Here is a 27,288-nt window from a genome sequence, read left to right as displayed (position 1 = left end):
CGGGCCACCCTAGTGTTTATAGATTTCTACCCGTCTGTCTTCAGCTGCTGAGAGCAGCCGGCAAGCAATAGAGGCAGTCGAAGGTGGACAGTACTCTACGTATCAGCAGGGGTCTCAATATCCGTACCCTCATTGATCAAAACATCACTCTGACATGTCAAGTTTTTGAAAAGTGCAGTTACTCTTAAGAGTGTGGCTGGGCTCACACAAACGGGTCCGTTTTCCGCATGCGGGACGCCTGCAGCAGATTCCGGGTGTGAGCCCGGCTGGTGACCCTGCAAATGGCACTAACCTGTATTATGGATGCTCGCTGAGGCATGCAGGCGATCAGGTACAGTAAGGGGGTGGGGTGGTTGTTCGTATTTCCTGCATTGTCGCTTACTGATGATGTGGGTACCCGCAACCCATACACAATGTTAATCAATGGAGGGTGTCCATGTAGATTCCGCGGCAAAATAGAGCATGCTGTGCTTTTTTTTTTTTTTTTTTGCGAGCGGAATACGCAATTCATATCCGGGAGTGTGATGGAAAAATCAAAAGTGCATTCCTTTCAAGGCCTAGATTTTACCACGGAAAGTCCTTCCTGCTGAGATATAGGGACACGTCTGTCAGTGTAGTTTTGCGCTATAGCCTGTAGGAAAGTGTGCGGCCCCCTCTGCATGAATGATGAAACAATCCGGGGATTCCGTATCTGGACGCTACAGGTATGGCGTCTGCTGCAGCTGTAACAGGAGATCCCAGGTTCCATCTTCTAACAGGACGGGGCAGAATGATGTCAGAAGTGAGCGGCGACTACCAAACGGATGGATTGGCCGTGCAGATGGTGATGGTGAACTTCTTTCTTAGCCTCTGCCGGCGAGTTGGGCAGGATCACATAAGCAGTCATGCGCGGTATAATATCGCTGCCCTACACCGCAATATGTCCGCTCACCGCTGCATCACAACGGTAAAACCCTGCGTTACACACTTACGCTCGGTGAGCCGGCCATTGGGATCTACATGACCCCCTTACCACCCACCATGCATGATCTGTGGCATCCCAGAAGCCATTGCATCAGTCAGTCCTGATACTCTATAACGATCACAGCGATCGCCCCTCGTGGGGAACATTTTTGATGTTGTGCAACAAAACTTTTTGAGTTTGTTTCCATTAATATCCGATTTCTGAATCCAAGCGTAATTAGATGGGAATTATGAGGGGTTCACATCGGGATGATCATTGGGAATAACCCGCTATTTAACCCCTTAATGACGCAGCCCCTTTTTGTTTTTGTTTCATTTTTGTTTTTCTTCTCCTGTTTTTAAATAATCGTAACTCCTTTATTTATCCATCGATGTCGCTGTATGAAGGCTTGTTTTTTGCGGGACGAGTTGTATTTTTCAATGGTGCTATTTAAATTCTTTTTTTTTTTTTCTTCGGGTGACGTTCACCGTGCGGGGTAAATAATGTGCTACTTTGATGGATCAAACTTTTACAGACGCGGTGATACGAAATACGTATTTTTCTTTTATGATTTAATTTTTTTATTATAGATATGGCAAAAGAGGGAGGTGATCTAAACTTTTATTATTTATTTTTATTTTTTTACAATTAATAAAACTTTATTGATCTTTTTTTAACTTTTCCTTTAAGTCCCCCTGGGGGACTACAACCAGCGATGCTTTGATCGCTCCTGCGGTATGGCGTAATGCCATAGCATTACGTCCTACTGCATTCTGACAGGCAGCCTATCAAGCCAGCCCACAGGGATGGCTTGATAGGCAGTCTCTCAAGGCAGGCCTGGGCCCTTTTAGAAGGCTCCCGGCTGCCATGACACCTGCACAGCTCCCCCGATCTCACCGCGGGGGCCGTACGGGACCCCCGAACATCATTCAGGGGATTTAAATGCCGCTGTCAGAATTGACAGCGGCATTTAAAGGGTTAATAGCCATGATAAACAGCTGATTTCCATGCTGTATGAAGAGAGGGCTCCCAGCGACCTCTCTTCATGCATACCCCGACGCTCCAGGACATAAATGTACATCCTCGAGCAGGAAGGGGGTTAAGTTAACATAAAACATCTTTTCTCTGCGTTGTGCTGTTCCTCTTTTAGTTCTCCTGGAAATGTAAAAGTACATTGACAACTGGGCATTACCATTTTTATAAGAGGGGTGTCTTAGAGTACGTTAACACGGGCCAACTATTAATTGAAAAAAAACAAGCGATTTTTGACTGATGGTCGTCCCGTGTAAAAGTTGGACCCGACAGACTCCTGAGCAGTAAGCTGCTCATTTAGTTGCTAGTCGCTTCGTTTCAGCTCAGATCTTAACCCTCTCCAATCCACTGTCTGACCTCCTGAAGACATTATGATTTAAGGCTGTACAGCTCTGATGTTGGAAGACATCCGTCGGGGTTCTCTTACTGTATATTGCCAGCCTCTCTGCTGTCAGAGCCTATCCAACATGTCACCTCATGCAGTACTGGCTTTAGCCAGCAGATAGCGCCATTGTATAACGGCAGAAAAAGAGTAAGCCCCCTAGGAAAACCAGGATACAAATTGGATTGGAAAGGGTTAATGTTTCATCGGTGCTGAGAATAATAGACTGTGTAGTGACCCACCCAGGTGGCAGGTGGTGACACCCTCTTGGCAATTTATTCATACCTTCCCAGTAGGGAATAACACAACACAGAGTTCAAAGAATTTCTATTTCATATAAAATACAAGTATTTCCTGCCGGATTCCTCTTCGGGGACAAGTACAGACCCAGCTGGGAATCCTACGCAAAATCCGCCTGTGTTACATGTAGATATTGCTGCGTATTCGCCATGGTTTTCACTTGTTGCCATGCAGAGGGTGAACTCCATGCTAAAGCTGCAGCAAATCCTCCACAGTTTAAAGTGTTTGCTGGGATTAACCCTTTCCAATCCACTGTCTGACGTCTAAAGACATTCTGATTGAAGGCTGTACAGCTTCCGATGTCAGAAGACGTCCAGCAGGGTATTCTTACTGTAGATACCTGGCCGTTCTGTTGTTGGGGGGCCTCTCCAGGATGTCCAATACCGCAGTACTGGCTCTAGCCAGCAGATGGTGCTGTTGTATAATGGCAGAAAGAGAAAACTCCCTAGGAAATTCTGAATCCAAAATTGGATTGCAAAGGGTTAAAAAAAAAAAGGGTGTCCCACTGCTCCGCCCCCAAAACAGCGCCATTCTTGTCCATGGGTTGTGTCTAGTATTGCAGCACTATGTGCTTGCATGTATTACCAGACACGTCTATAAACAAGTATTACCCGATTTGGCTGAATGCCTTCTGAATTGTCCAGCACTATTCCAGTGCTTTACTTTACAGGTTCTCGTCCCTGTTGCGCCTGCACACAATCGGGTTGGAATTGAGAAATCCAGGATTCAAACCAATAGAGCATCCACATGTCCGCTGACATGAGTAGACCGCAAATGCAAATTTTTTTTTTTTCCGCTTGCAGGAAAAAAAAGCCGCAGCAAGCTCTGTCTTTGCACGGAAGCCATTTCGACCCGCGGCACACCTGCAGGTGACACTGCGGAATAGTCAGAGAAAAAGCAAGAGTTTAAAAAAAAAATCTGTACTGCACATGTCCAACAGCGAGCCGTGCGGACCATCCAGAGTACAGAGGAAAAGACAAAATGACAAGTATGCGCGGACGCCGGCCAGGGTCGGACTCCGCTGCAGGCTTCTGCATGCGGAATCCGGCCCATTCGTGTGTAGCTGGCCTAAAAGAATGTATTTTTGATGGTGTGCCCTACATTTAAAGCGACTCTCCGGTTTCAGGACACAAAAAAAAAGTCACTGGTTGATCAAAAGTCGTACAGTGTCGGAGGAGGATAATCTAGTACCCGCAGTTGCTGTTGGTTGCCCCTCCTATCTGCCATTTCTGGGCTCCGTTTTCAGCTTTTTAAGAGGGTTGCAGCAATTTTCTTACTTCTCGTTGCGCCCTCCTGTCTGATTGGCCAGTGCTGACCACGAGAGCAGCTCCGGCCAACCAGGGAGCAGGTGTAGTATATACTAACAATGCACTGTGGGGATTAGGTAGTCGGTCTAATGGGATCCTGAACTGACGACTCAAAGGAATGGATAAGGACAACCACTGCAAGTAATCTACCCCCTCCAGCTTTGAGACGACCAACAGATCACAAACCCCCCCCCCCCCCGCCCCCCCCCCAAAAAAACTAAATTCCTACCATTTTCACACTGACCCCTAAGCCCATTAGCAGTCTGCTGAAAAGTTTTCTCCACAGAACGGTTAGTGTCTGTAATCCTGCCTGTGAAGATGACCATGACGAGCCCACCCTTCAAAATAGATGTTGGTCACAGCTCACCTCCTCCCCCTCCAGCACAGAGCATGACTACAACATTCCCATAGAAGTCAATGTGCTCCTGTTCCTTAATGCTATGGCCACAAGGCAGCCCCCATAATCATGTACAGGAAATAGAATCCGAAAACCTGCCATCAGAAAATAAAAACGACCGCGGCAAACTGAATTCACGATCTCGTTTTAATTGGTGCAAAAGCAATATATAGATGATGGATTCAAATGTACGGCAGCGATGACTTTCCATAACTTATCGGATTCTCTCCGGGGATGGTAGGACCTTTACAATCGGAGTGATGTTTGCGTCAGTGGCGACTACGTCTAACGCTCTTCTCCTCGGCGAGGCCGTACACAAGGCCCCGCGTGTGTCGCTCTAATTAGAATCTATTTGCTCTTGGATCCCGGCTTTTCCCATTATTTCTGCATGTTTTTCGTGTCCCTTGTAGAAAAATGCAGAACTAAGTAATGGTATTAAAGAGGGAGAGGGAGCGCAAAACGATGCCGCGACGCCCGATTGAGCTCAGGCAGCTCAGCCTGTGTGACAAATTGCAGAAAATGACTGCAGAGCCGTGTTTCAGGACCATTATCTCCGCTGGGTGGATAACCATTTGCATTAGCGAGGGCCAGGGAGCAGGAGGCCTCGGCGCTGCTGCATTGAGCGGAAGCGTTTGCATTGACTCTCCCCACATGCCGTCTCGCCTTTTGTCACGATTTGCCTGATTGTGAGAAGCGCTTTATTCCCCCCCCTCATCACATCGTAGGTTCTGCCGCAGATACGCAGCCGCGGTCAGAGTGCGTTGAGGGGGTCTTACAGCTGTAGTAGTGAGGGGGTCTCCCATCAGGGAGCCTGCAGAAGTCTTCCTGGACTTATTAACCCTTTACAGCTGTGTTGTCACTTTTGTAGACGTTGAAGGGGGTTCAATCTGCATTGATCCTTGGGCTGGAGTCATACGAGCGGATGCTTTTTTGCGCCGTGTTTTTACACGTAGGGTGTTGCACATTTAGGCGCGCAACTGCAGTTTTTTGTTTTTGTTGTGTTTTTTTTTTTTTTTTTTGCACAAGCAATTGCCATTGAGATGCCCAATGAGTTAAAGATATTTTTTTTTTCCCCTGCGCAAGAGAATAAAGCATTCTGCGTATTTTTTTTGCGAAGAAAATTGCGCATGCCAAATATGCACAAGTGAAGAAAGCCATTGAAATCTGTGCACAAAAAAATGGCGCGCACAATACACACTAATAGATTTGTGTGAATCCGGCCTCAGGTCAGTGGCGCGTGTCCGAGAATCTTGCGCAAGATTTGTACGCTGCAAGGCGCACAAATCTCGAACGAATATGAACCTTATCCTTTTGATTGGTCATACACGTAAGCGATTTTGTTAGGGAATGTCCCCCCCCCAATCTTTGGGTGTTTCCTCGCATCGCCCATTGTTTTCATCGCACTGCTTGCGAGGTACATGCGAACGCAATGCAAGCTGTCCCATTGAAAAGAATGGTGAACTCTCCATGATCCTCTGTCGCGGTTGTCAACCATCTATTGGGACACCTGGCTTATACTGGTAGCTCAGTCTCCTCCTCTGCATTGACATCTATGGGGATTACAGAGGCTAAGGGCTGCAGTCACATGTAACCGTCTCTCCGTGGCTTAGGGCAGATTTACATCTCTGGACGGACGATGGTCGTCCTCTGTGAAGCCTCCCTATCTGACATGACGTTTATGAATTATTTGGGTTGGCCACACCATACAATACTCAAGGTCATTGTCTCTTACTCATTGTTATGTAAACGCCAGTTCAGTGTCTTTGGCAGAGCGATTCTTGACATCCTCCTCTGACCCCTTTTTTTTGACAAGTTGTCTCTATCCACCGAATTCCCTCTTGTTTTTCCTCAGTCGCACCATTCCATGCATACAGCATTTGACATGTGACTACACCCTGTGTGTCACATAAAGCAGATTTGACACAGATTTTGTATCCATTCCGCAGCAAATTCCATCCAGCGTGAACATAGTCTGTGTCTGGGCTCACACATCCCGGCGGAAATCTCGTGGTTTGGCCGCAGCAAGATTTCCGCCGGGAAAAGCGCTTCTTCAAATCCCATGGCACTTAGTCACGGTCTTTGAAGCGGCCTGGCCGCACGCCCTTCCACTGCGACCGGCGCTCCCATAGAGGAGAGCGCGGCCACAGTGGAAGAAGAAAAAAAATGAACATGCTCAGAAATCTCGTCCACATGGCTGGCCAACCCCGGGATTAGCGGCCGCAGGTGGATTTGCCGCGGCGAAATTCCGGACGGAATTTCCGCGGCAAATCCACCCTGTGTAAACCTAGCCTAAGGGTACATTCACACATAGTGGATTTTTGCGCGGATCTGCACCGAAATCCACAACATGTTTTGTGCTGCGGATTTTGGTGCCCTTTCAGTTGGAGTGAAGTCCGCTGCGGAGCCGCATCAAAATCCGCACCAGTTGTGCAGATTTGCATGTGGAATATCTGCTGTGGGAAAGGTGTGGATTTTCCACAGCGGAAAGGATTATGATGCGGATCTCCAAGCAGACCCCAGGGTCTGAGAGGGTGAGACTTGCTGCACCTCCATGCCAAAATCTGCACCAAATCATGCGGATTCGCATCAGAATCTGCAGTGCCAAATATTCCATGGGCTTTGGGCGGATCCACACCAAATTATGCGACGTGTGAATGTACCATGACATGTCTTTGTATGCTGTAATCAGCGGTGTGCCTAAAATGTAGGCACACCATGTGGTCCCTCTAGGGTCTAAAGTGCCAAGTAGGGCAGCCAGCGGCTGCAATGATTGGCTTTGCCTTCCCCTGTCAATCATCCAAGCCCTCTTTCCCATAAAACATGGCAGCACGCTGCCCTAATGTGCACGGTGCCATCTTTCTTAGGTCATCTGACTGCTGCTGGGCCGGCTGCTTTTGTATGTGTGCACGAGGGCCTCCTACTCCTTAATTTCACCCGGCTCCATCCAGATCAATGAGCAGCTGTTGATGCCTTGCCACCTGTAGTAGCCATAGTCAGACTTGTCAGAGGCGGAGCTTAATCCTCGTACGGCAGCAATCCATAGCGACTCAATCCTGTCAAATTTTTTTTTTTTTGTTGTTTGTGGGTCTCCATTCTAATTTTTGCTTTGGGGCCCCTGATTTCTGTGTACACGTATAATATTTAACATTACTCTTCAGGGGAATTAAGAAGGCAAATCCTAAAAATGGACACATACCGTAACCTGTGCGTCACCAAATTTTACCATAGGTATATGCATGTGTGTGTATATATACATATATAATAAAAATATAGGTTTATACAGAGCCAGGCTTATGGCCAGGGTCACCCTTTGCGGGGCGGGTACTTCGCTGTAGTGGTAACACCAGGGTGCAACATCAGTGTTCCCCCTTGGCATTTTGGTCTGTCACAGCATATTTTATATGCATGTTATTAAAAGTCAAGTTTTATTATCAGACTAGTTGTGTTTTTATACATAATATATATATTAGATTATTACAGGAGACGGCTGAGTAATATTTCTGATTTCAAAAGCTTAAATGGTTCTGGGTGTAAAACCTGCAGGAAATGGATTCCACCAGTTTATCTACCGCATGGCAGATTCCATCGGCGGCGTTTTAAATGGATGGCATTACACTTGTGCCACTAAACGCTGCATTATTTAGCAGCTCTTAGCGAATTGAGGAACACATGGTCACCTGCGCCTCCAGCAGCGAGCGGAATCTGTCCTGGTAAACGCACGAACTCTGTCACTGTAACCTCCGGTCGCCCCCTTCTTCCCTCCGCTGAGAGGGTAACCTTGTTAAAGGGTATCTCGCCTTCCAGCTTGGCTCAAGACTTGCTTTGTCAGCCAAGTCTGCGGAAATGGGTTAACGCGTCCGCAGGGGGAGATAAAAAGTATGAATATGAATGAGGCGGGATGCTGGTTTTTAGTACGCCAGCAGCTCTCAGCAGGGACAGCCGCTCGCGCTCTCTTCCTCCGTCATCTTTTCTCATTCCTCTTCCCGTTGCCCCCCTTCGCCTCCCCTGACGGGCAGGGACCCCGCAGCTCGCCTATTTTTAGAAAGTCATTCAGAAAAGCAGCCAAGCGCAAAGCATCGCAGTATTCGGCGGCGAGATGCAGGGTTTTGGTGATGGCTTGTGAGGGACGAGCGCTTTATAGGCGTTAATGCAGCCGCACACTGCAGCACCTTCCCATAGATGGAAGCGTTAACCCTCTGTTACCGGAGGAGGACGTTCTAATCGGCTTTTTTAACCCCCTCCTCCCCCCTCCCATCACTAGACCTTGCCCATCTTTTGCCGACATGATTTGAAGGGCACAGCGCCGCGTAAGAACGACATAGAATAACCTTGACGAGTCTTCGTACGTAATAGGCTCGGTTAAGACAAGAGCCTCGTCGCATCATATTGTGCTGTTGATGACCGTGTTTCCTGTAGCCAATCTCCAAGCACTGATATATATATTTTTTTTTTGTCTGATTTTGTTTTTTTCCCCCCTACCGTGTGTGGTTTTTTTTTTTTGGTTTTTTTTTGTTTTGTTTTTTTTTCTCTGTCTGTCGTGAACCATCACAAACCTGCGTCGTCTTGACGTCATTCCTTTGGTCTGGGTGAGCGTTGCCCGCTAAGGTGTGTTATCTGATGGCATATTAAAGGCACTTTCTGCTGCAAAAAATAATAATTTATGGGGCGGCTAGGGCTGTGGGGTTTTGTTGTCTGTTACTATGGAGATGCATAGAAATATAGTTTTTTTTTTTATCAAGACTTATTGCAGCATTCTTGCTCATTGTAGATTAGTGTAGAAGCATTTTGGGCAATCGCCTCGGGGGGCCCACGGCGCTCCAAACATCCCCATTATTATCCGCTCTAATGGCTCCCATCCCAGGCCTGCCCTACTAGCTTCCCATAGCCGTAGCCACCCAGCAGTGCTTTTGGCAACGCCAACACCCGACATCATAAGAACAGACTCCTCCCCTTATCTGGGAAGGACCATTAGTCTGTGTGCATAAAAATCCATTGCAGAGATTTTCTTTGAAGTCGGATTCCTCGTTAACGGATCAACCTGCGTAAGACTGATATGGTAGCCTTCCTCTCCAATGAGAGGGCACGGCAGCGCGTCGTACGATCTCTGCGTTTTCGCCACTCGCTGCAACTGACTGTTGTGTTTTTCCAAAATACTGTCCCGTTTGCCAATCTCATCCCCAGCAATGACTATGGCTACTTCATCACTTGGTGGCGCATCCTTTAGGTCCTTCGCTTCCTTGGCATCTTCTATTTAAAACACAGAATCTGTTTGTTTGTGTCGTATACAAATCCCCAGTTCGGGTCGGATTTGAGTAAAATTTGGCAATTTTTGTTGCCAATAGCAACCAACCATAGCTCTGCTTTCATTTGTTATTCTGCTGAGGTGAGATGAAAGCTGCGCCGTCATTGGTTGCTCTATGTTATACTGCTGAGGTAAAATAAAAGCTGTGCTGTGATTGGTTGCTATGGGCAACAGCTTTTAATCCTTATAGTGCTGAGGCAAAACAAAAGCTGCTCTTTGATTGGTTGCTATAGGCAACAAAAACAGATTTTTACCGTTTGTTGATTTCCTGTTAGACCGTTTTGATAAATGGGGGCCAGCGTTCATAAATTTGCTCCATGGATTCCTGTCAGGGGACAGATCATTATCCACACAGACATCCAAGGCGGAATTAGGAAGGACAAAACGAGCAAATGATTGATTGGCCTCCACCAGGGTTAAGGTCCGTTTTAGATGGGACGAATGTCGGGCAAACGATGCCCAACACTCATCCCCGTGTGTCCTCGCCCCCGTGCTCTTGCAGCAGCATGAGAGCGAGTATGTGCGGGGATGGGTGTCGGGCATCGTTTGACCGCCCTTCGTCCCGCTAAATGGGCCTTTAGATTGGGGCTGAAAAGCAGTCCTGAAATACAAATTTTTTTAGCACTCAGTCTGACTCTTCTAGTGGGAATTATTTGTTGGAAATAACCAGGAATACTAAATGGAGTACGCAGAATCCACTGGTGAAAGCAAATTTGGGGCAAAGCATTAAAATTCAAGCAAAGGCAAAAAAATGCAAATAAGGTTGCCAAGACATGAACATTTCTGTGTTTTTGTTTTTTTTTTTGTTTTTTTTGTTTTTTTTAACCTATATCCTTCTCCAGGTTAAGATTATATGTGCAAAATTTCATATCCATCATTAATACAGTTTGTGCATGATGCTCAAATAAACAAACACACATTGAAAAATATATAGAAGTTTACAATATCAGAGCAAAAGGAAATCTATTACGGAAAACTGACCCGTTGAAGGGAGGCTCTAGTACCCTGTTGTGCCGCCTCTAGCTTGGATACCAGATGTGATACAGGCGGGCATGGAGGCTCTAGTACCCTGCTGTACCGCCTCTAGCTTGGATACAAGATGTGGTATGGGGGGGCATGCAGGCTTTTGTACCCTGTTGTACTGCCTCTAGCTTGGATACAAGATGTGATACCGGCGGGAAAGGAGGCTCTTGTACCCTGTGATACTAGTGAGCATGGAGGCTCTAGTACCCTGCTGTACCGCCTCTAGCTTGGATATAAGATGTGATACTAGTGGGCATGGAGGCTCTAGTACCCTGTTGTACTGACTCTAGCTTGGATACAAAATGTGATACTGGATGGCATGGAGGCTCCAGTACCCTGTTGTACCACCTCTAGCTTGGATACAAGATGTGATACCGGCGGGAAAGGAGGCTCTTGTACCCTGTGATACTAGTGGGCATGGAGACTCTAGTACCCTGTTGTACCGCCTCTAGCTTGAATACAAAATGTGATATGGGCGGGAAAGGAGGCTCTTGTACCCTGTGATACTAGTGGGCATGGAGGCTCTAGTACCCTGTTGTACCGCCTCTAGCTTGGATACAAGATGTGATGCAGGCGGACATGGAGGCTCTTGTACCTTGTTGTACCGCTTCTAGCTTGGATACAAGGAAAAGTGACCCCTTGAAGGGAGCCTCTAGTGCTCTGTTGTACTGCCTCTAGCTTGGATACAAGATGTGATACTAGTGGGCATGCAGGCTTTTGTACCCTGTTGTACCGTCTGTAGCTTGGATACAAGATGTGATATGGGCAGGCATGGAGGCTGTAGCATCCTGTTGGGCCACCTCTAGTTTGGATACAAGATGTGGTACGGGGGGGCATGGAGGCTTTTGTACCCTGTTGTACCACCTTAAGCTTGGATACAAGATGTGATATGGGCCAACATGGAGGCTCTAGTACCCTGTTGTACCGCCTTTAGCTTGGATACAAGATGTGATATGGGCAGGCATGGAGGCTCTAATACCCTGTTGTACCGCCTTTAGCTTGGATACAAGATGTGATATGGGCAGGCATGGAGGCTCTAATACCCTGCTGCACCACCTCTAGCTTGGATACAAGACGTGATACAGGGGCATGGAGGCTCTAGTACCCTGTTCTACCAGCTCCAGCTTGGATACAAGATGTGATACTGGTGGGCATGGAGGCTCTGGTACCCTGTTGTACTGCCTCTAGCTTGGATACAAGATGTGATACTAGTGGGCATGGAGGCTCTAGTACCTTGTTGCTTCTCACTAAAATAAAAACAAACAAAACAAAGTGTACATGTAAGAAACTTGTTTTCATTTTATGGTTTATGCTTTTATTTCTCTTTGGCCCAAATTCAAATTGCGTGCCGTTCAAACAGATCAAAATTGTTAGATCTTATGGGAAGCCAGTTGATCTTTTGAGCATGAATTGGAATGTGAGAAGGCCAGACTGAGGATAACCTAGAAACACGTTTTTGGTGTGACTTCCTGGCAACAACGCTAGTATTGCCCTGAAAAGGCAACGCATTTTGGTATCTGGCACAAGATACTTCAGTCCAGCCCTTAAAACGTGTTACCTTTCTTCAGTGGTCCCATTCTCGCTAAATGCCATTACTTGGCTACTTTCGACAGCCACTTCCCGGGTTCCTTGCCGTTTTCTTCAACGGTCTAAGTGGTAGCAGACCGTGCACTTCACAGGGACCGCGGCCAATGCAATTATTATGGGTTTACATCTCCATGATAATGTAGAGATGAGGTATCCTAATACCCAGTGGGGGTTACAGCACGTGTGTTCTTCGCTTTGTGCATTCTCGCATTTCCATCCACGTGATTTGTAGCCCATCCTATAAGTGGTGTCTCTGTCCCCTCAACCCACTAAACGATGATTTTTGGATCTGCACCAGAATAAAGCACGGCATTATAATGGCCCCCAGCTGTTTTGCAAATTCGGTTAGATTTTAAATAAAAACACGCAATTATGTCTATATAATACATGCCTTCAGCTCTTCTTCTTGTCATTTGTAAATGTTTAATGGCAATTAATTTTTAAACATGCGATTAATAATTGAGATCCACAACACTGTTTATGTTGTATGTAGAAATGAAGACTTCTGTCGAGTCGCCTTTCTTCGATTTCCTTGTTTTGTTCAGCTGCTAAAATGAGAAAAAAGTCTTTGGTGGGGGTCAGATTTGCATGCGTTCATATATTACTTTTAGTAAGGGGGTGCAGCTGTTTTGTGAGCTCAGATGTTTGATATAGAACCTGTTTGATTACTGGTAAGGCTAGGTGCACACTTGCATCCATTCTTTTCTATCCCCATAGACCTGAATGGATGAGTCTCAGACATAAATTGGGTGCAGAATAGTGCATGCAATGAGTCACTGGACTAATTTTTTACTGTTCTGCTCATCCCTCCCTGGTATTTATCTGAGTGCTTTTAATCACAAAACATCTGTGCCCTCGTATCCTGTCTGGTCTTTATTTAAGTGCAAATTACGTTCACCATGGTTGTACCCTCTCATGTGATCATGTGTATATGTTTTAAATATGTGTAAGTACATCTTTAGATTTGTTCCATTAAGCCTGAGGAAGGACCATGAGCGGTTTGAAAGCTCACTATAACAGCATGTATTTTGTTAGCCATTAAAGGGTATCATATCTACAAGATTACTTGGTTTCTCTTACTGAGAACAATCACCTCCAACTCCAGTCCTCAATGCACTTCAACAGGTCATGTTTCCAGGATTTCCTCAGTATTGCACAGGTGATGTAATTATTGTCGGTAGCTCAGACATTGCCACAGGTGTTCTTACTGCAGGATCTCCTGAAAACACGACCTGTTGGGGGTCCCTGGGGACTGGAGTTGGGAAGCATTGCTGTATGTAATTGGCAGAGTGGTCACACGGACGATGAACGTCATGTAGCCACCCTTCGATTTTCTTACGGGTTTCAAGCGGCAGGTTCCGGGGCTCTATTGCTGGACGGAGAGATGCTGGAATGGGTGTGTATACTTTTATTTTATACCCCCCCCCCCCCCCCCTTTTTTTTTTTTTTTATGCTTAAGAAGTCCTACAAAACCAGTTTAAGAAAGTTGTCTGCATAAAACCTTGACTCCTTGACTACCATGTCGGTACTCTTAACCAGATCTACTAGGAACCCTACGGTTCATTGCAAGAGTTAACTAATCGGCGGAGTCTATGTTCTGTTCCAGTAACCCCTGGATTCGCTGTACTCCACCGTGTGTTAGGCGTTCTTGTGTTCCTTGAATGCATCTCCTCGTTCCTATGACCTTCAGCTGGAGATGAGAGGAGGGAGAACTCTCCCTTTCCAGTTAATCTACATTACACAGCCGCTGCTCTGGAAAATCCCTCAAGAAAGCAGTTTGTGGGGAGGATGGGCCTTTCACCTGCCAGCTGCCGAAGTCAAACTGCTTGCATTGAATTGCTGTCGAATGCGAATATTCCAACTTCCCCGGCATTCATGAATAGAAATGGGGCTTCATTAGCTTGAGCATGTGTTCACTTTTACTGCCTGCCCGGCTCATCTTTCCCTCATTAACCCATTCAGGTCTTGACATTCCCAATGTAGCTTCCAACCCTCAGTCTAGGAAGCCACATCAATCAATGACCCCGATAGTCATTCCCGGTTATAATGTTTATTCCATCAGCTTTTGCATCTTTTTATAGAATTTAGTAGGGTACAACCTCACTGCAGAAATTTTAAAGGGGTTTTCCTGGGTTATAGTATTGATGACCTTTCCTCAGGATGGGTCATCGATAGTTGATCAGCGGAGTCAGACGCGTGGGATCCCTGCCAATCAGCTGATTGAAGAGTCCACAGTGCTGGGGCACTCTTCTCAGGTCTTTGGCGTCATGAAAATTGGTCGTATGGCCTTAGTGCAACTCTATCCCATTCAAGTGAACAGGACGGAGTTGTAATACCAGGCACAGCCACTATACATTGTACAGCACTGTGCCTGGTATAGACTGAAATGACAGTGGTGCTCACCTGCGCACCTTTGTCAGTTTAATCCTCAAATGAGCGGGAATCCCGAGCGATGGGCCATTGCCAATCAACTATTGATGACCTATCCCGAGGATAGGTTGATAATGTAGTGCTGGAAAAAAACGTTTTAGGGTACGTTCACATGTAGCAGAAATGGAGCGGAACTCCGCACCATTTTCACTACAGATGACCATATCCTGAGATCAACTTTACCCACCCAAGAAGAATCCTACTTTTTTTTTTGTTTTTTTTTTTAAAGATCCTTGTCCATAGGCGGCCATGTTATCATGAATTTGTGCTGATGTCAGTAGGATATTGGTGTGAAAAGTGACAATCAAGTTTGCAGTACATGACTAAGCAGGGGCTGGTGTTGAGTTTGGAAGGACCACGCATCCAAGGGTCGAGGGGATTTTGCATTTAAATGGGTTTTCCAGGAAGTAAAATAGTTGATCTATGGAGGTCTGCCACTCTTCGATAGAAGAAGCTGCGTTGATTGATGAGTGCTGCTGTCCCTTTCCAAGCCTGTGACGTCCCATTCATCTGTCATTTAGCCAGGCACAGCAGCTATATGACATATGGAGCTGTCACTTCAGTCTGCTGATCGGCGGGGATCCCGAGCGTTGAACGATCACCGATCACTGGGGATAGATCATCATCAATACTTTATTTTACACCCAGAAAACCCCTTTAAATGAGATAAAGATAGCTGCACCAACCTTGAATATGGACTGTCTCCAAGAGCTGCAGTACCAGATGCCGTCTGTGAACAAAAGTGGCTGTATCTGAACGAAAGGAGTCTACTTTCTCCTTTTAACGTTATCCATCACTATGTATAATAGCTCAACTTCTACTTGATGACCCTGAAGAGTTAAAATAGTAAGCCATTGAGGATCACTTTTAGCGACTTGACTTCCACCATTTCAGTCAGATGCCCTATAATTGGAGTAAAATTGCTGATGGCGCTCTACTCCAGCTCAGCCACTTCCCAATCTGATTCATCTGGACAGCGGACTTCGTCAGCATCGGCTATTTGACTCTATGTAAGCGTCCCTACGAGTGTATTGTGGTCAACTCTCAAGTTCTGCTTCTGTATGGGTTTCCATACCAAAAAGTTAAGAACTGTTGACACCGCACCAATGTAGAGTAGCCAAGAACCCAACATATCATTCATAAGACCCAATGTCTGGTTGCAGTATGATTTCAGCTCCTTGGTGATTTTCGCCTGTTCTTACTTCAAGGCATCGTGATGAGTAAGACACATGGTGCAGTCCTGGAAACTGACACGCATCACACCGATACACTACACCGGGTACAATCACCTATTTTCAGCTCGAGAAGACTTGTCACTTCATTTCTCTATCATTCATGACCCCAAGCGGAATGCGCACCGTCAGTATGAGCCCCTTGCACCATTGACATTAGGAGAAGCGAAGAGAGACACAAAGATAATGGGAGACATATTAACGGAGAATATCCCATGGAGGACGGACGTGTCAGCAGACCCGCCAGAGAAGCGGTGCGTGCGGATGTGACAGGTCTATCACCTGCTGTATGAAGAAGGAATATATTGGAATATTAGACGGCTCTGATGCAGTTCTAGCGGTTGGCCCAGAAAAGATGGCCGCAGTTGATCCTTATATGTTAGCCTAGTATTAAAGGGGTTAGCCAACCTTTTAAAAAATAATGGTCCGCCTCTAGGGACCCCTGCCGATCAGCTGACTGACTATATAAGCGATTGAACAATCGGTAATATAACCGAACAGTCGGCGTACGAGCCAACACTTACTTATTTTCATGCTTGCGTAGAACGAACGATAAGCGAACCAATTATTATTTATCGATCGTTGGCTGCGTTCATGGTGAATAATTATCGTTTTCGCTCCTCTAAATGATGTTTCTCACCGATGATCATTTGCTGTGAATTCACCCTATTGCATGCTTGTTCCATTCACTTCGTTGGGACCAGCCTGTTGTACTCGGGACGGGCGCTATAAATAATTTGGCGTTTGGTGTACGAACAAGTTTGTGCTCAGATAAATCATTAAAGAGGAGGCAGCGGTCACACAGGCACGGCGGCCCCTCCAATCAGCTAATTGGTAGGTGTCCAGAGTGGTGCGACACTACCGATCAGATATTGATGGCCAATCCTGAGGCTAAGCCATGAGAGGTTGACGCGAGCCGCATCGGACATCACACGGACACAAGCCTGTACGCTGCTGTCTGATTTACACTGAGGCAGCTCATTGTTGTGCATCTGCTTGTTCCATTTTATCATCTGAAAAACGGACAGGAATTGGGCATGTAACATAGTAGCTGAAGGGAGACAGTGTCCATTAAGTTGTTGATCCAGAGGAAGACAAAAAAAAAACCAATGATCAACAGCCCCGCTGGTTATTTAATGTCAATATCCTGTAATATCATATCACCCTAGAAAGACATCTAGTCCCCCCTTTTAAACTCCTCCATGGATTTTGCCATCACCACTTCCTCAGGCAGAGAGTTCCACAGTCTCACTGCTCTTACAGTAAAGAACCCCCTTCCGTGTTGATGAAGCCTGCTTTCTTCTAGACGTAGCGGATGCCCTCTCGTTACCGTCGCAGTCCTGGTTATAAACGGATCATGTGAGAGATCCTTGTATCGTCCCCTAATGTATTTATACATAGCTATTTGAGTGAATAATCCCAATTTGGAAAGCCTCCCTGGTTATTCCAGTCCTCTCATTCCATGTATTAGTTTAGTTGCCCTTCTTTGAACCCCTTCCAGCACTGTAACATCTTTCCTGAGCACCGGTGACCAGAACTGTGCGCAGTATTCCATGTGAGGCCTGACAAGTGCCTTATATAGTGGGAGGATAATGTTCTCGGCCTTCGCCGCTATACCTCTTTTAATGCACCCCAAGACTTTATTTGCCTTTGCAGCAGCTGACTGGCATTGATTACTCCAGTTAAGTCTGCAGTCCACTAGTACCCCCAGGTCTTTTTTCATGTCACTTTTCCCTAGCAGTACCCCATTTAGTGTACATTGGTGACATCCGTTTCTCCTGTTCATGTGCATAACCTTACATTTATCAACATTGAACTTCATTTGCCATTTTTCTGCCCAAGCCCCCAGCTTATCCAGATCCATTTGTAGCCGCACATTGTCCTCCGTTGCATTGATTATCTTGTATAATTTTGTGTCATCTGCAAATATTGATATTTTATTGTGCAGTCCATCTATCAGGTCATTGATAAATATATTGAACAGAATGGGGCCTAGAACTGAGCCCTGTGGCACCCCGCTAGCGATGGTGGCCCAATCAGAGTACGAACCATTTATTACCACCCTCTGCTTTTTATCTCTGAGCCAATTCTTTACCCAGATATACACGTTTTCGCCCAATCTGAGGTGTCTCGTTTTATATATCAGCCTCTTATGCGGCACGGTGTCGAATGCTTTAGAGAAATCCAGATATACGAGATCAATAGACTCTCCCCGGTCCGGCCTAGAGCTTACTTCATCGTAGAAGCTGATCAACTTGGTCTTACATGAGCAACCCCCTCATGAACCCATGCTAATTAGGAGTTATACCATTGTTTTCCTTGAGGTATTATAGGATGGCGTCTCTTAGAAACCCCTCGAATATTTTTCCAATTATTGAAATGAGACTTACCGGCCTGTAGTTACCAGGCTTCCTTGTATGTTAGACCCACATTGGCAATAAGCCAATTCAGTGCTACAACCCTAGTCTCCATAGTGTCCCTAAATATTAGATATAGCAGTCTGTCTATCACGTCACTTAGTTCCCTTGATTTGTTGAATTTTATTCTTCTTTAACCAACTCTGCACTTCTTCCTGCATTAGGCAGGTGATATTTTGTGTGTGTGTGTGTGTGTGGGGGGGGGGGGGGTCGTTTTATCATCCTGCATCTTGTGTGACATTTCTTTTTGCTTTGCGAATATACTTGAGAAAAGACGATTTAATAGATTCGCCTTCACCCCCCCCCCCCCCCCAATCATCTGTGATTTCTCCTGCATTATTTGTTAAAGGGCCAGCGCTCTCCTTCTATAGTTTGTATAATTGAAAAATAGTTTGGGGTTATTTTTTGCTCTTTGGCATTTGGTCTTTCTGCCTCCTCCTTGGCAGTTTTGATGGTCTGTGTGAATAAACGTCAAATGTGTATAGTGTAATATGCCATAACGAGGCCATGTGATATCCATGTATTAACACGGAAAGCACACGCCCCATATACACTAGTGTGCAGGAGACCTAAATGTGTAACCATAGAATAGTTCTGTGTTCGCATCCAGGATATCCCTTTATGGACTATGACGCATTTACCCTGACACTGCATCTGCTGGGTGATGGCACAGGGTTTGGATGAGAGCTGGTGGTGCTTATACTAATGCATTATAAGGGTATGTTCACATAGCGCAATTTTCTGCAGCGAATTTCGCTTTAAAAATCTGTCAAAAGCTGGAACATTCTGCTGCAGTTTTTGGCGCAGATCTGCACGCGGACTTTGTCTTATCAATGGGCACCAGAATTCTGTACACCTTTTACCCTCTGACAGGGCAAAATCCGTGTGACTATCAGCGCCAAAAAATGCAGCAGAAATCCGCAGGTTTTAGTGGCAGAATTCACACGGAAATTTTTTTTTGCAGTATACCCTTACTGTATTGCAGCTGTCGGTGCATGCTGGGAGTTGTAGTTCTACCACATCTGGACAGCCACAGGGTAGTAATTGCCATTTTACAGAAAATCCCTTAAACTAAGGGATATTTTATGGCAGAGTCGGCCCACATCTCACTAGTTCTGATTTCCTGCGTTGATCCGCAGTCAGGCCGACTGACAGGCAGCGGAGGGCGGGCTGGACAGCGACACTTTTATTTCCATGTTGAGTGATGGCGTTTGACCCAGAATGATTCATGCGGGGATCGGACAGGCGGCAGCCATTGAATCCTCTGGTGTGACACGGTCATTTACATGATGGAGTGAGGGGACATTTGTACAAATGATTTCTCTTAGTTTTCCCGCACTGACTGTTATTTCAGCAAATGTGCTGCAGTTAGATACTGATTAAAGGGCCATATGTCTCGCGTCCGCACGTCGCAGTAAGACGGAAGCGAGCCGTTGCTTTGAGCAACTTCTTTTTGTCACAGTTCTAAGTTGATTGCGCTATTCTGTCCTCCATCGGGTCAAACGAAGACAGTTTGCTAATTTTTGGTTTTCTTTTGCAACCGTGTGCACACATGCGTGTCCTCCGCTCCATGTGGGGAACGTTGGGACCCCAGTTATCGGGATTGCTGATTGGTTTCAGCAGTCAGATCCCCTGGATCATAAAGTTATCCCTTTACAGTGTCGACTCCTCTTGGCCCCTGAAGACGTCTGTGTCTGCCCTCAGCTGCCGAAAGGAGCCAACAGGCAATGGAGACAGCCGAAGGAGCACAGCTCTTGCAGATCCTTCATTTCAATGATCAGCAGGGTTCTCTGCAACCGACCCCCCCCCCCCCCCCACCGATCGAAACTTTTCAAAAGTTTTTAAAAAGTGCAGTTACTCTTTTAAAGGCTTCTTTCTTAGGTTTGTTGTCTAACGTTTGATATCCTATTACATTTCAGGCTGCCGCATACGCTTCAGAAGACGGCGTGTTGACAGAAGCCATGATTGACGCCCGTGTGGCCGATGCTATCCGGCAGCACCAACAGAAGATGGAATGGCTGAAAGCAGAGGGCAAGGAAGAAGGGAAAGAGCCTGGAAGAAACCCTCTGCTCCCTGCTCTAGAGGGAACACCTGTATGAAAAGCTGCGAAGGTCTAGGTGACCACTGAACCACCTGGACCTTGTGGCAAGTGTGATTAGCTAATATCTGCACTTAACCCGTCGGCTGTGCCTTCTCTATATCCGCGAGGACAAAGTAGAGCAATGGCTGCCTCCTCGTCCAGGGACATACAGGATGCAGAGGCCACAGCTCTTCCATTCAGGAAGCCGCCACGTCATCTTCATCATTCATTCCCTAATGAACTTGACGTCTCGTTTTTTTTATACTTTTTTTTCGGTTACCCATCATGTCTTCTAGAAATGTATGAAGCTGCTGCTGAATAGTGCCCTCTGGGTGACTGTAGAGAAATGTCGGTGATAAAGAACGTCCATTTGCATACGTACATATAAAGAGGATGAACTCGGGCGTGCAGAGCTTCTCTCCATTGTTCCGTCTGTGTGTACACGTGTGCAAGTCGGGGAATAGGAGTTGCTTCTTAAAGGGGGATTCCACTTTTTTTCTTACTATGGCTTTCAGTAAGTTTCTAAACTTCTAAAGATGGCTCTAATTTCGAGGGAATCGGTCTTCAACTGCAAGCACCATAAACTAAGTTATGGTGCATCTAGGTTAGGTGAAGTGGAGTCTAGGGAGCCTCTTTTCATCCTCACCCCAGATGCTCCCCTGTGAAGTTGGCACTCACAGCTTGACCCTTATCAGAAGGCTCGCATTCATTTCTACGAGAGTCACACTTGTGTGCATGTGATGATATCACCAGGGGCCACAGGAACAGGGGACCACGTAAGTATGAAAAAATACTCCTGAACTCCATGACACCTAAACTATAAGCACCAGAACTTTAGTTTATGCTGCTTGTAGTTTGGTGACCAGTTCTTCCCTTTAAAGTAGAGTGATCAGTCCACCCGATCTACCCCTGGGCCGCTGCTGGGTGGTGGTCCCACTCTCTTGCAGAATGAGTCCATTTCCAAAATATGTATCCCTGGGTATCCAACACGAGACATTCCCCCATTACTTCCAATTGCCATCCAGTGCCATGTAATCGAGGCTGATTGCAGTGATAACAACCCGTCTCTGCACTAATGGGAATCATGGGGTACCATGGTGATCAGTGTTGTAGACACAGAGCTGAATTTAAATGTTGGACTTTTTTTTCACCATTTCAACTTGTCTTTTTGAGATTGAAAAACTGTAAAGGGGTTATCTAACTTTTAAGAAAAATGAAAGATCCTTGAAAATGTGATTAAAACCAGAACTCAACTGTCCTATTCTTGTGGAGTCGGCGCTGCAACTCTCATGGTCCTTGCCTGGTTTTGTCTGCATCTGTTTATCATAGGGATAGTCGTAGAGTTTGAAGGGACCTCCAGGGTCATCGGGTCCAACCCCCTGCTCAATGCAGGATTCACTAAATCATCCCAGACAGATGTCTGTCCAGCCTTTGTTGGCACACTTCCATTGAAGGAGAACTCCCCACCTCCTGTGGCAACCTGTTCCACTCATTGATCACCCTCACTGTCAGAAAGTTTTTTTCTAATATCTAATCAGTGTCTCCTCCCTTTCAGTTTCATCCCATTGCTTCTAGTCTTTCCTTGTACAAATGAGAATAGGACTGATCCGTCTGCACTGTGACAGCCCTTCAGATATTTGTAGACAGCTATTAAATCTCCTCTCAGCCTTCTCTTCTGCAAGCTAAACATTCCCAGATCCTTTAACCTAGTGTTTCCCAACTCCAGTCTCCCCACAGGTCATGTTTTTAGGATATCCTATAGTAAAAACACCTGTGGCAATATCTGAGGCGCTGTCAATATTTATATCACCTGTGCAATACTGAGAAAATCCAGAAAACAGTTGGTGGTTGTGAGGACTGGAGTTTGGGAAACACTGCTTAACCCGTTCCTCATAGGACATGATTTGCAGACCGCTCGCCATCCTGGTAACTCTTCTCTGAACTTGCTCCAGTTTGTCTCTTTGTTTTCCTTTTTCGTTGTTTTTTTTTTTAATTGGGGTGCCCAGAACTAGTCCAGTACTCCATATGAGGTCTTACCAAGGAAGAGTGGAGAGGAATCATATAGATCTTGTGATCTAGACTCTATGCTTCTCTTAATACACGCCAGAATTGTGTTTGCCTTTTTTGCTGCTGCATCACACTGTTGACGCCTGTTCAGTCTATGCCATACTTCTGACATCATGGCTCCCATTGCTTTGCGTTGATTACAGTAGTTTGTCATAGGACTGCTGCAGCCACTGATTGACTGTAGCGGTGTGAAACGTCACTACTGCCCGCTTGTAAACAAATTTATAAGGGACCATGGGAGCTACAGCACGGCATTGCCTGGGTAGAGAGCAGGTGACAAATGTTTCGGCTTGTATTTTTAGAACATTTTGTAGGATTTTTTTTTTTATTATTATTCCACAGGATATGCCATGAAAGCCTACTAGATGTGTGTCCCACCTGAGGGACCAATACCTATCAATAGTTCTACCAGCCCTGGGCTGCCTGAATGTGGTAGTCTGATTTTATGGAAACAGCCAAGCAAGCTCCACTACGCTCTTTTCTTAACTCCCATAGTACTTAACAGGAGTTACAGAAACGGCGCAGCACAGCGAACAACGCGGTTTCTTGAGTTATGCCATTACCATGACTTTCAAAAAGGTCTATGGGATTTACGGAAACGGCAGTGCACCACCCTTTCAGTTGTTTCTATAAGTCCTGACCACCCCCGCTTATCATATTTAGCTGGGCTAGTGCCCAACAACACCAAAACTAGAGAAAGATGCGGGTTCCAAAGATGAGACCCGTAGCCATTATTTTATGGCACATCCTAAAGAAAGTCTCAGACAGGAAAACCCCTTTAAGACCACAGGTTCTGTCTCATGACAGAGGGTTAGAACCCCACAGAACATAGAATCATGGTCCTTCATACTCGGCCAAGATTTGATGATTCAACTGGACTCAGGGTATGTCCACTCGGGTCGGAACCGTGAACATTCCGCAGCAGATCCACTGTTCAAAAACAGCATCCGCTCATTAGAAGAGGTGGAATCCGCCCCACAGATCTGCAGCTAATTGACATGCTGTGGATTTAAATCCGGACGGCGTGTCAATTTCCGCACTGATTTGGGGTGGATTTTCTCCACAGCTTATGAACGAGTTTTTGAAAATCTTTTACTGTAAAAGCTGCAGATTTTCCGTGCGGACAGTCCATACGGAAAATCTGCAGCAAATCTACCCAATGTGAACAGAGCTTAAAAGGAACAAATATGCATCCATCCTTACACAATGGCAAATGTTAGGGAATCCAGTGTACACTACAAGCCCATGTGGATGGACCCTTAATTCTTTGCAATCCAATTCTAGATTCAGGGTTTCCTAGGGGGATTTCTCTTTCTGCCATTTTACAATGGCGCCATCTGCTGGCTAGAGCCAGTACTGCAGTATGTCACAGGCCGCCTACAACAGAGCGGCCAGTAATCTACAGTAAGAATACCCCGCTGGACGTCTTCAGACATCAGAATGTTGGAAGATGTCAGACAGTGGATTGAAAAGGGTTAATTTAAGGTGAGCTATATGTTTACCATGTTGCTTATGTATCAATAAAAGCGTAATAGGCGCCAGTATTTTTATGATGTAGATTGTACCTGTTGGGAACTAGTAGAAGACCGGCGCCTATTACGCCTATTTCAAAAATAGGGGAACAATGCTTGTAAATGTGGTGACTATTTAGAAGCGCCGAAAAACATTTTAGATGGGCCATACATTTTCGGAAGACCCCAAATTTTGACAAATTTTATGAAAGGTTGCATGCAGGCCAGAAAACAGTCAATAATAGAGGCAGAAGTAGCTGACATGCCAAAATAGAAATTTGCATGTCAAAATTTACCTCCAGCATGCGGGCTTAGGTGACTTTTACACGGAGCGTCTGGATTCACAGCTGTATAAAGAAAGTTGTCCCGGAAAAATAATTTTAAAAAATATTTTCAAGAGTTTAAAAAAACAAGAAAAATGCCCCAAGTAGAATGTTTGTTTATTTCCACTACAAACCACTGAAATGCACCAAAATGAAATGGCTTTTTTTTTTTTTTTTTTTTTTTTTTTTAACTGCGCTCAAAATTTACCTCCGAGGCAGGAAGATTGTAGGATAAAATTGCGCTAAATTCAGGAAATGCAAAGCAAATGTGCCAAACCCTTAACTATGGTATTTAGACCAAGCTTTGCTTGGTCTAATTTGCACTTTTTGCGTCTGTTTTCTGACATTCAGCTTCATAAAATGCGTCAAATATCTGACACAGAGAAGCCACGCCCACTTTGATAATAGAAAAAAAATTGGCAGAGCCATTCGTAACTTTTCATAATTCTCGCAAATCAATTGTACATGTGTAGAAAAAGTAGTGTGCCATTATTCTGGCGCAAATTATGACACAAACCTGGGGCACAAAACTTCATAAATAAGCCCCAATGTCTGCAGTTCCTTCCCTCCACCTCTGCCCTAAAGCTATTCCTTCCTCCAGGGGTTAACTGTTCTGCAGAAGTTTTAATGAATAGGCCGTTTAGTGTGTCGTGTCCGTGATGCAGATGGAACATCTGCTGCTGAGGCATGACAAATCTGTGCATCAATTCACTTCATTGCTCTTTATTATATTTCTAATGCGATTTCTTTGCATTTCGCTTTTTCTCAGATTGCGTAGCTTCCTGTCTCAACCAACATTAGACTAAAAAATGTTTTATATTAAGCTTCCCTCACACAACTTTTGTAATTTAGTTTTTTTGGCTTGGGAAAATATTTTCATACTTTTTTTTTGTAGTTTTTTTTTTTTCTAACCGTTTTAGAGCAGCAAATGTGAAAATGCCATCTCAAAGCATGGTGCATATCGTTAGAACGTCACTAAAAACCTGCACTGTACTGCATCTTACACAGGGTTATTCAAAAAGTCTCCTTATCACATCATCTTCTGGCTGATCTTCTCCAGTGCCCCGGGTCGCTCACCTCACCTCACCTCATGCCGGCCGTCTTGTTATGAAGCAGGCATTCCTTACATTCCTTCCGGCCGAGTCAGTGAAGGTCAGGTCCCTGTGCTGTAGCATTCACTGCCTAGGAAGGAACGCTAATCTATTTCAGAGACAGCTCGCATGAGCAGTCTCTGCAGTAGATCGTCACTCCCCCTGCTGGCCTGTGAACTGTAATGTAGCGTACATTGGCTGGCAGCAAGAAGACTGCCGGCAATGTACGTAACCATGCAGAAGGGAGAAGAATCGGCCAGCTGAAGGTGAAGTGACCGCCTCCCAGACTGCAGGAGAAGATAGGGGAGGTGAAGATCTGGTAAGCAGACTGACAGGGAAGTATAGAATGACGGAACCCCTTTAATATCCTTGAATGAAAAAAATGACAAAAAATGCAGTATTTAAAAAAATGAATAAATGCTTATCGTGTTGCGTTGTGTAGTAATGTGGAGAGTAGACAAAGAATGGTGTGATTTGAAGGAAAATATCCAGCGACGAAGGCTCCCATGGACGAAAACAACTCGTTGGTGACGGGGCAGAAGAGGATGTCAAGAATCATTCTGACAAATGGACGGACTGTCAAGGAAGTTGCAGCTGCATAAAGCTCTCGTGCCAATTAGCGTGTCCAAATACACAACTCCAGCCTTAGCACGGATGGGATATAACAGCTGATGACCATTTCCAGTGTCATTGCTATCGAAGAGAAGCAGAACAGTAAAACTCCAATGGGCAAAAGAGTAGAAAAGATTCCCATTGTACTATGGTGAGGAGAGGGTCAAAACTTGGCACGGGGAGCGGGAATTGATAAACTATTCCTTAAAGATGCCAACAGTTCAGGCTGGTGAAGGTGGGGAATCAGAATACAAATGTGGGGAATGTTTACTTGGCCCTCTCTGAGTCCTCTGATATCTCTGGATGGACGCCGCAATGAATTACTCAGGTTCTGAAGGCTAAAGGCGGTCCAATACACTAATAGAGGGGTGTTCGTCATGAGAAAAAGGGGGTTGCCATGAAATGCACATTTAGGCATGTAAATAGCATGGGCTAAGTTACTGAGGCAGTGGGAGATGGCTGACTGACAGCCGTGGTCCCACTGCAACAACGGGAATCGGAGAGGGCTTATGGCATGTATGGAGTTAATATAGAGAGGGAGGGAGCTTCCTCTGTGACATCATGTGTCCTCTGCCATGTAGTCGAAGAGAGCTAATGGATTGCCATAGGAACTAGATGCCAGGCAATCGCCAATTGCTGGCAACTAAAGCCATATAATGCATTGCAGTATAAATTAATGCTGTGTATTATCTAAGTGATAATAGGATCCCAAAGTCAAATCTCCTTTGGGAATGTGAAAAATGGTTAAAAAAATTAAAATAAAACGTGTACACTTTTCTAGGTCCCCCACCCCCCCTCAAAAAAAAAATTCAAAGATTACAGGATGAGAACATTGTTCTTCCTCTTTACAAGTCAGTGGTCAGACCACACATGGAATATTGTGGACAGTTTTGGACACCGGTACTAAAGAAGTACACATCAGAGCTTGAGCGGGTACAAAGATGGGTAACGAGTAATAAATTGAATGGGCGGACTACAATACCCAGAGAGGTTATCAAAATTAGAAAAAAAAAAGACTGCTGCTGGGCGACCTAATAACTATGTATAAATATACCGGGGGACAATACAGAGATCTCTGCCATCATCTATTTATACACAGGACTGTAACAAAGGGGCGCCCTCTACATCTAGAGGAAAGAAGGTTTCTACACCGACATAGAAGGGGGTTCTTCACTGTAAGAGCAGTGAGACTGTGGAACTCTCTGCCTGAGAATGATGGAGAATTCAATAAAAGATTACAGGAGGGACCTGA

At 45.5% G+C, this 27,288-nt stretch overlaps 1 protein-coding gene across 1 annotated transcript in view; it reads left to right on the top strand.

Moving 5' to 3' along the window:
• The window catches only part of ATAD3A (ATPase family AAA domain containing 3A), a 66,987-nt gene extending 46,147 nt beyond the window's left edge, over positions 1-20,840 (top strand). Inside the window, exon 16 of the mRNA XM_066606797.1 lies at positions 20,272-20,840. Coding sequence (XP_066462894.1) covers positions 20,272-20,451 — 180 coding nt within the window. The 3' untranslated portion in view covers positions 20,452-20,840. The remainder of the gene's footprint in view (positions 1-20,271) is intronic.
• The last annotated feature ends 6,448 nt before the right edge of the window (positions 20,841-27,288 follow it).

This window comes from Eleutherodactylus coqui, chromosome 6 (genome assembly GCF_035609145.1).
Source record: "Eleutherodactylus coqui strain aEleCoq1 chromosome 6, aEleCoq1.hap1, whole genome shotgun sequence".
NCBI lineage: Eukaryota > Metazoa > Chordata > Amphibia > Anura > Eleutherodactylidae > Eleutherodactylus > Eleutherodactylus coqui.
This window is presented reverse-complemented; position numbering and strand designations above follow the sequence as displayed.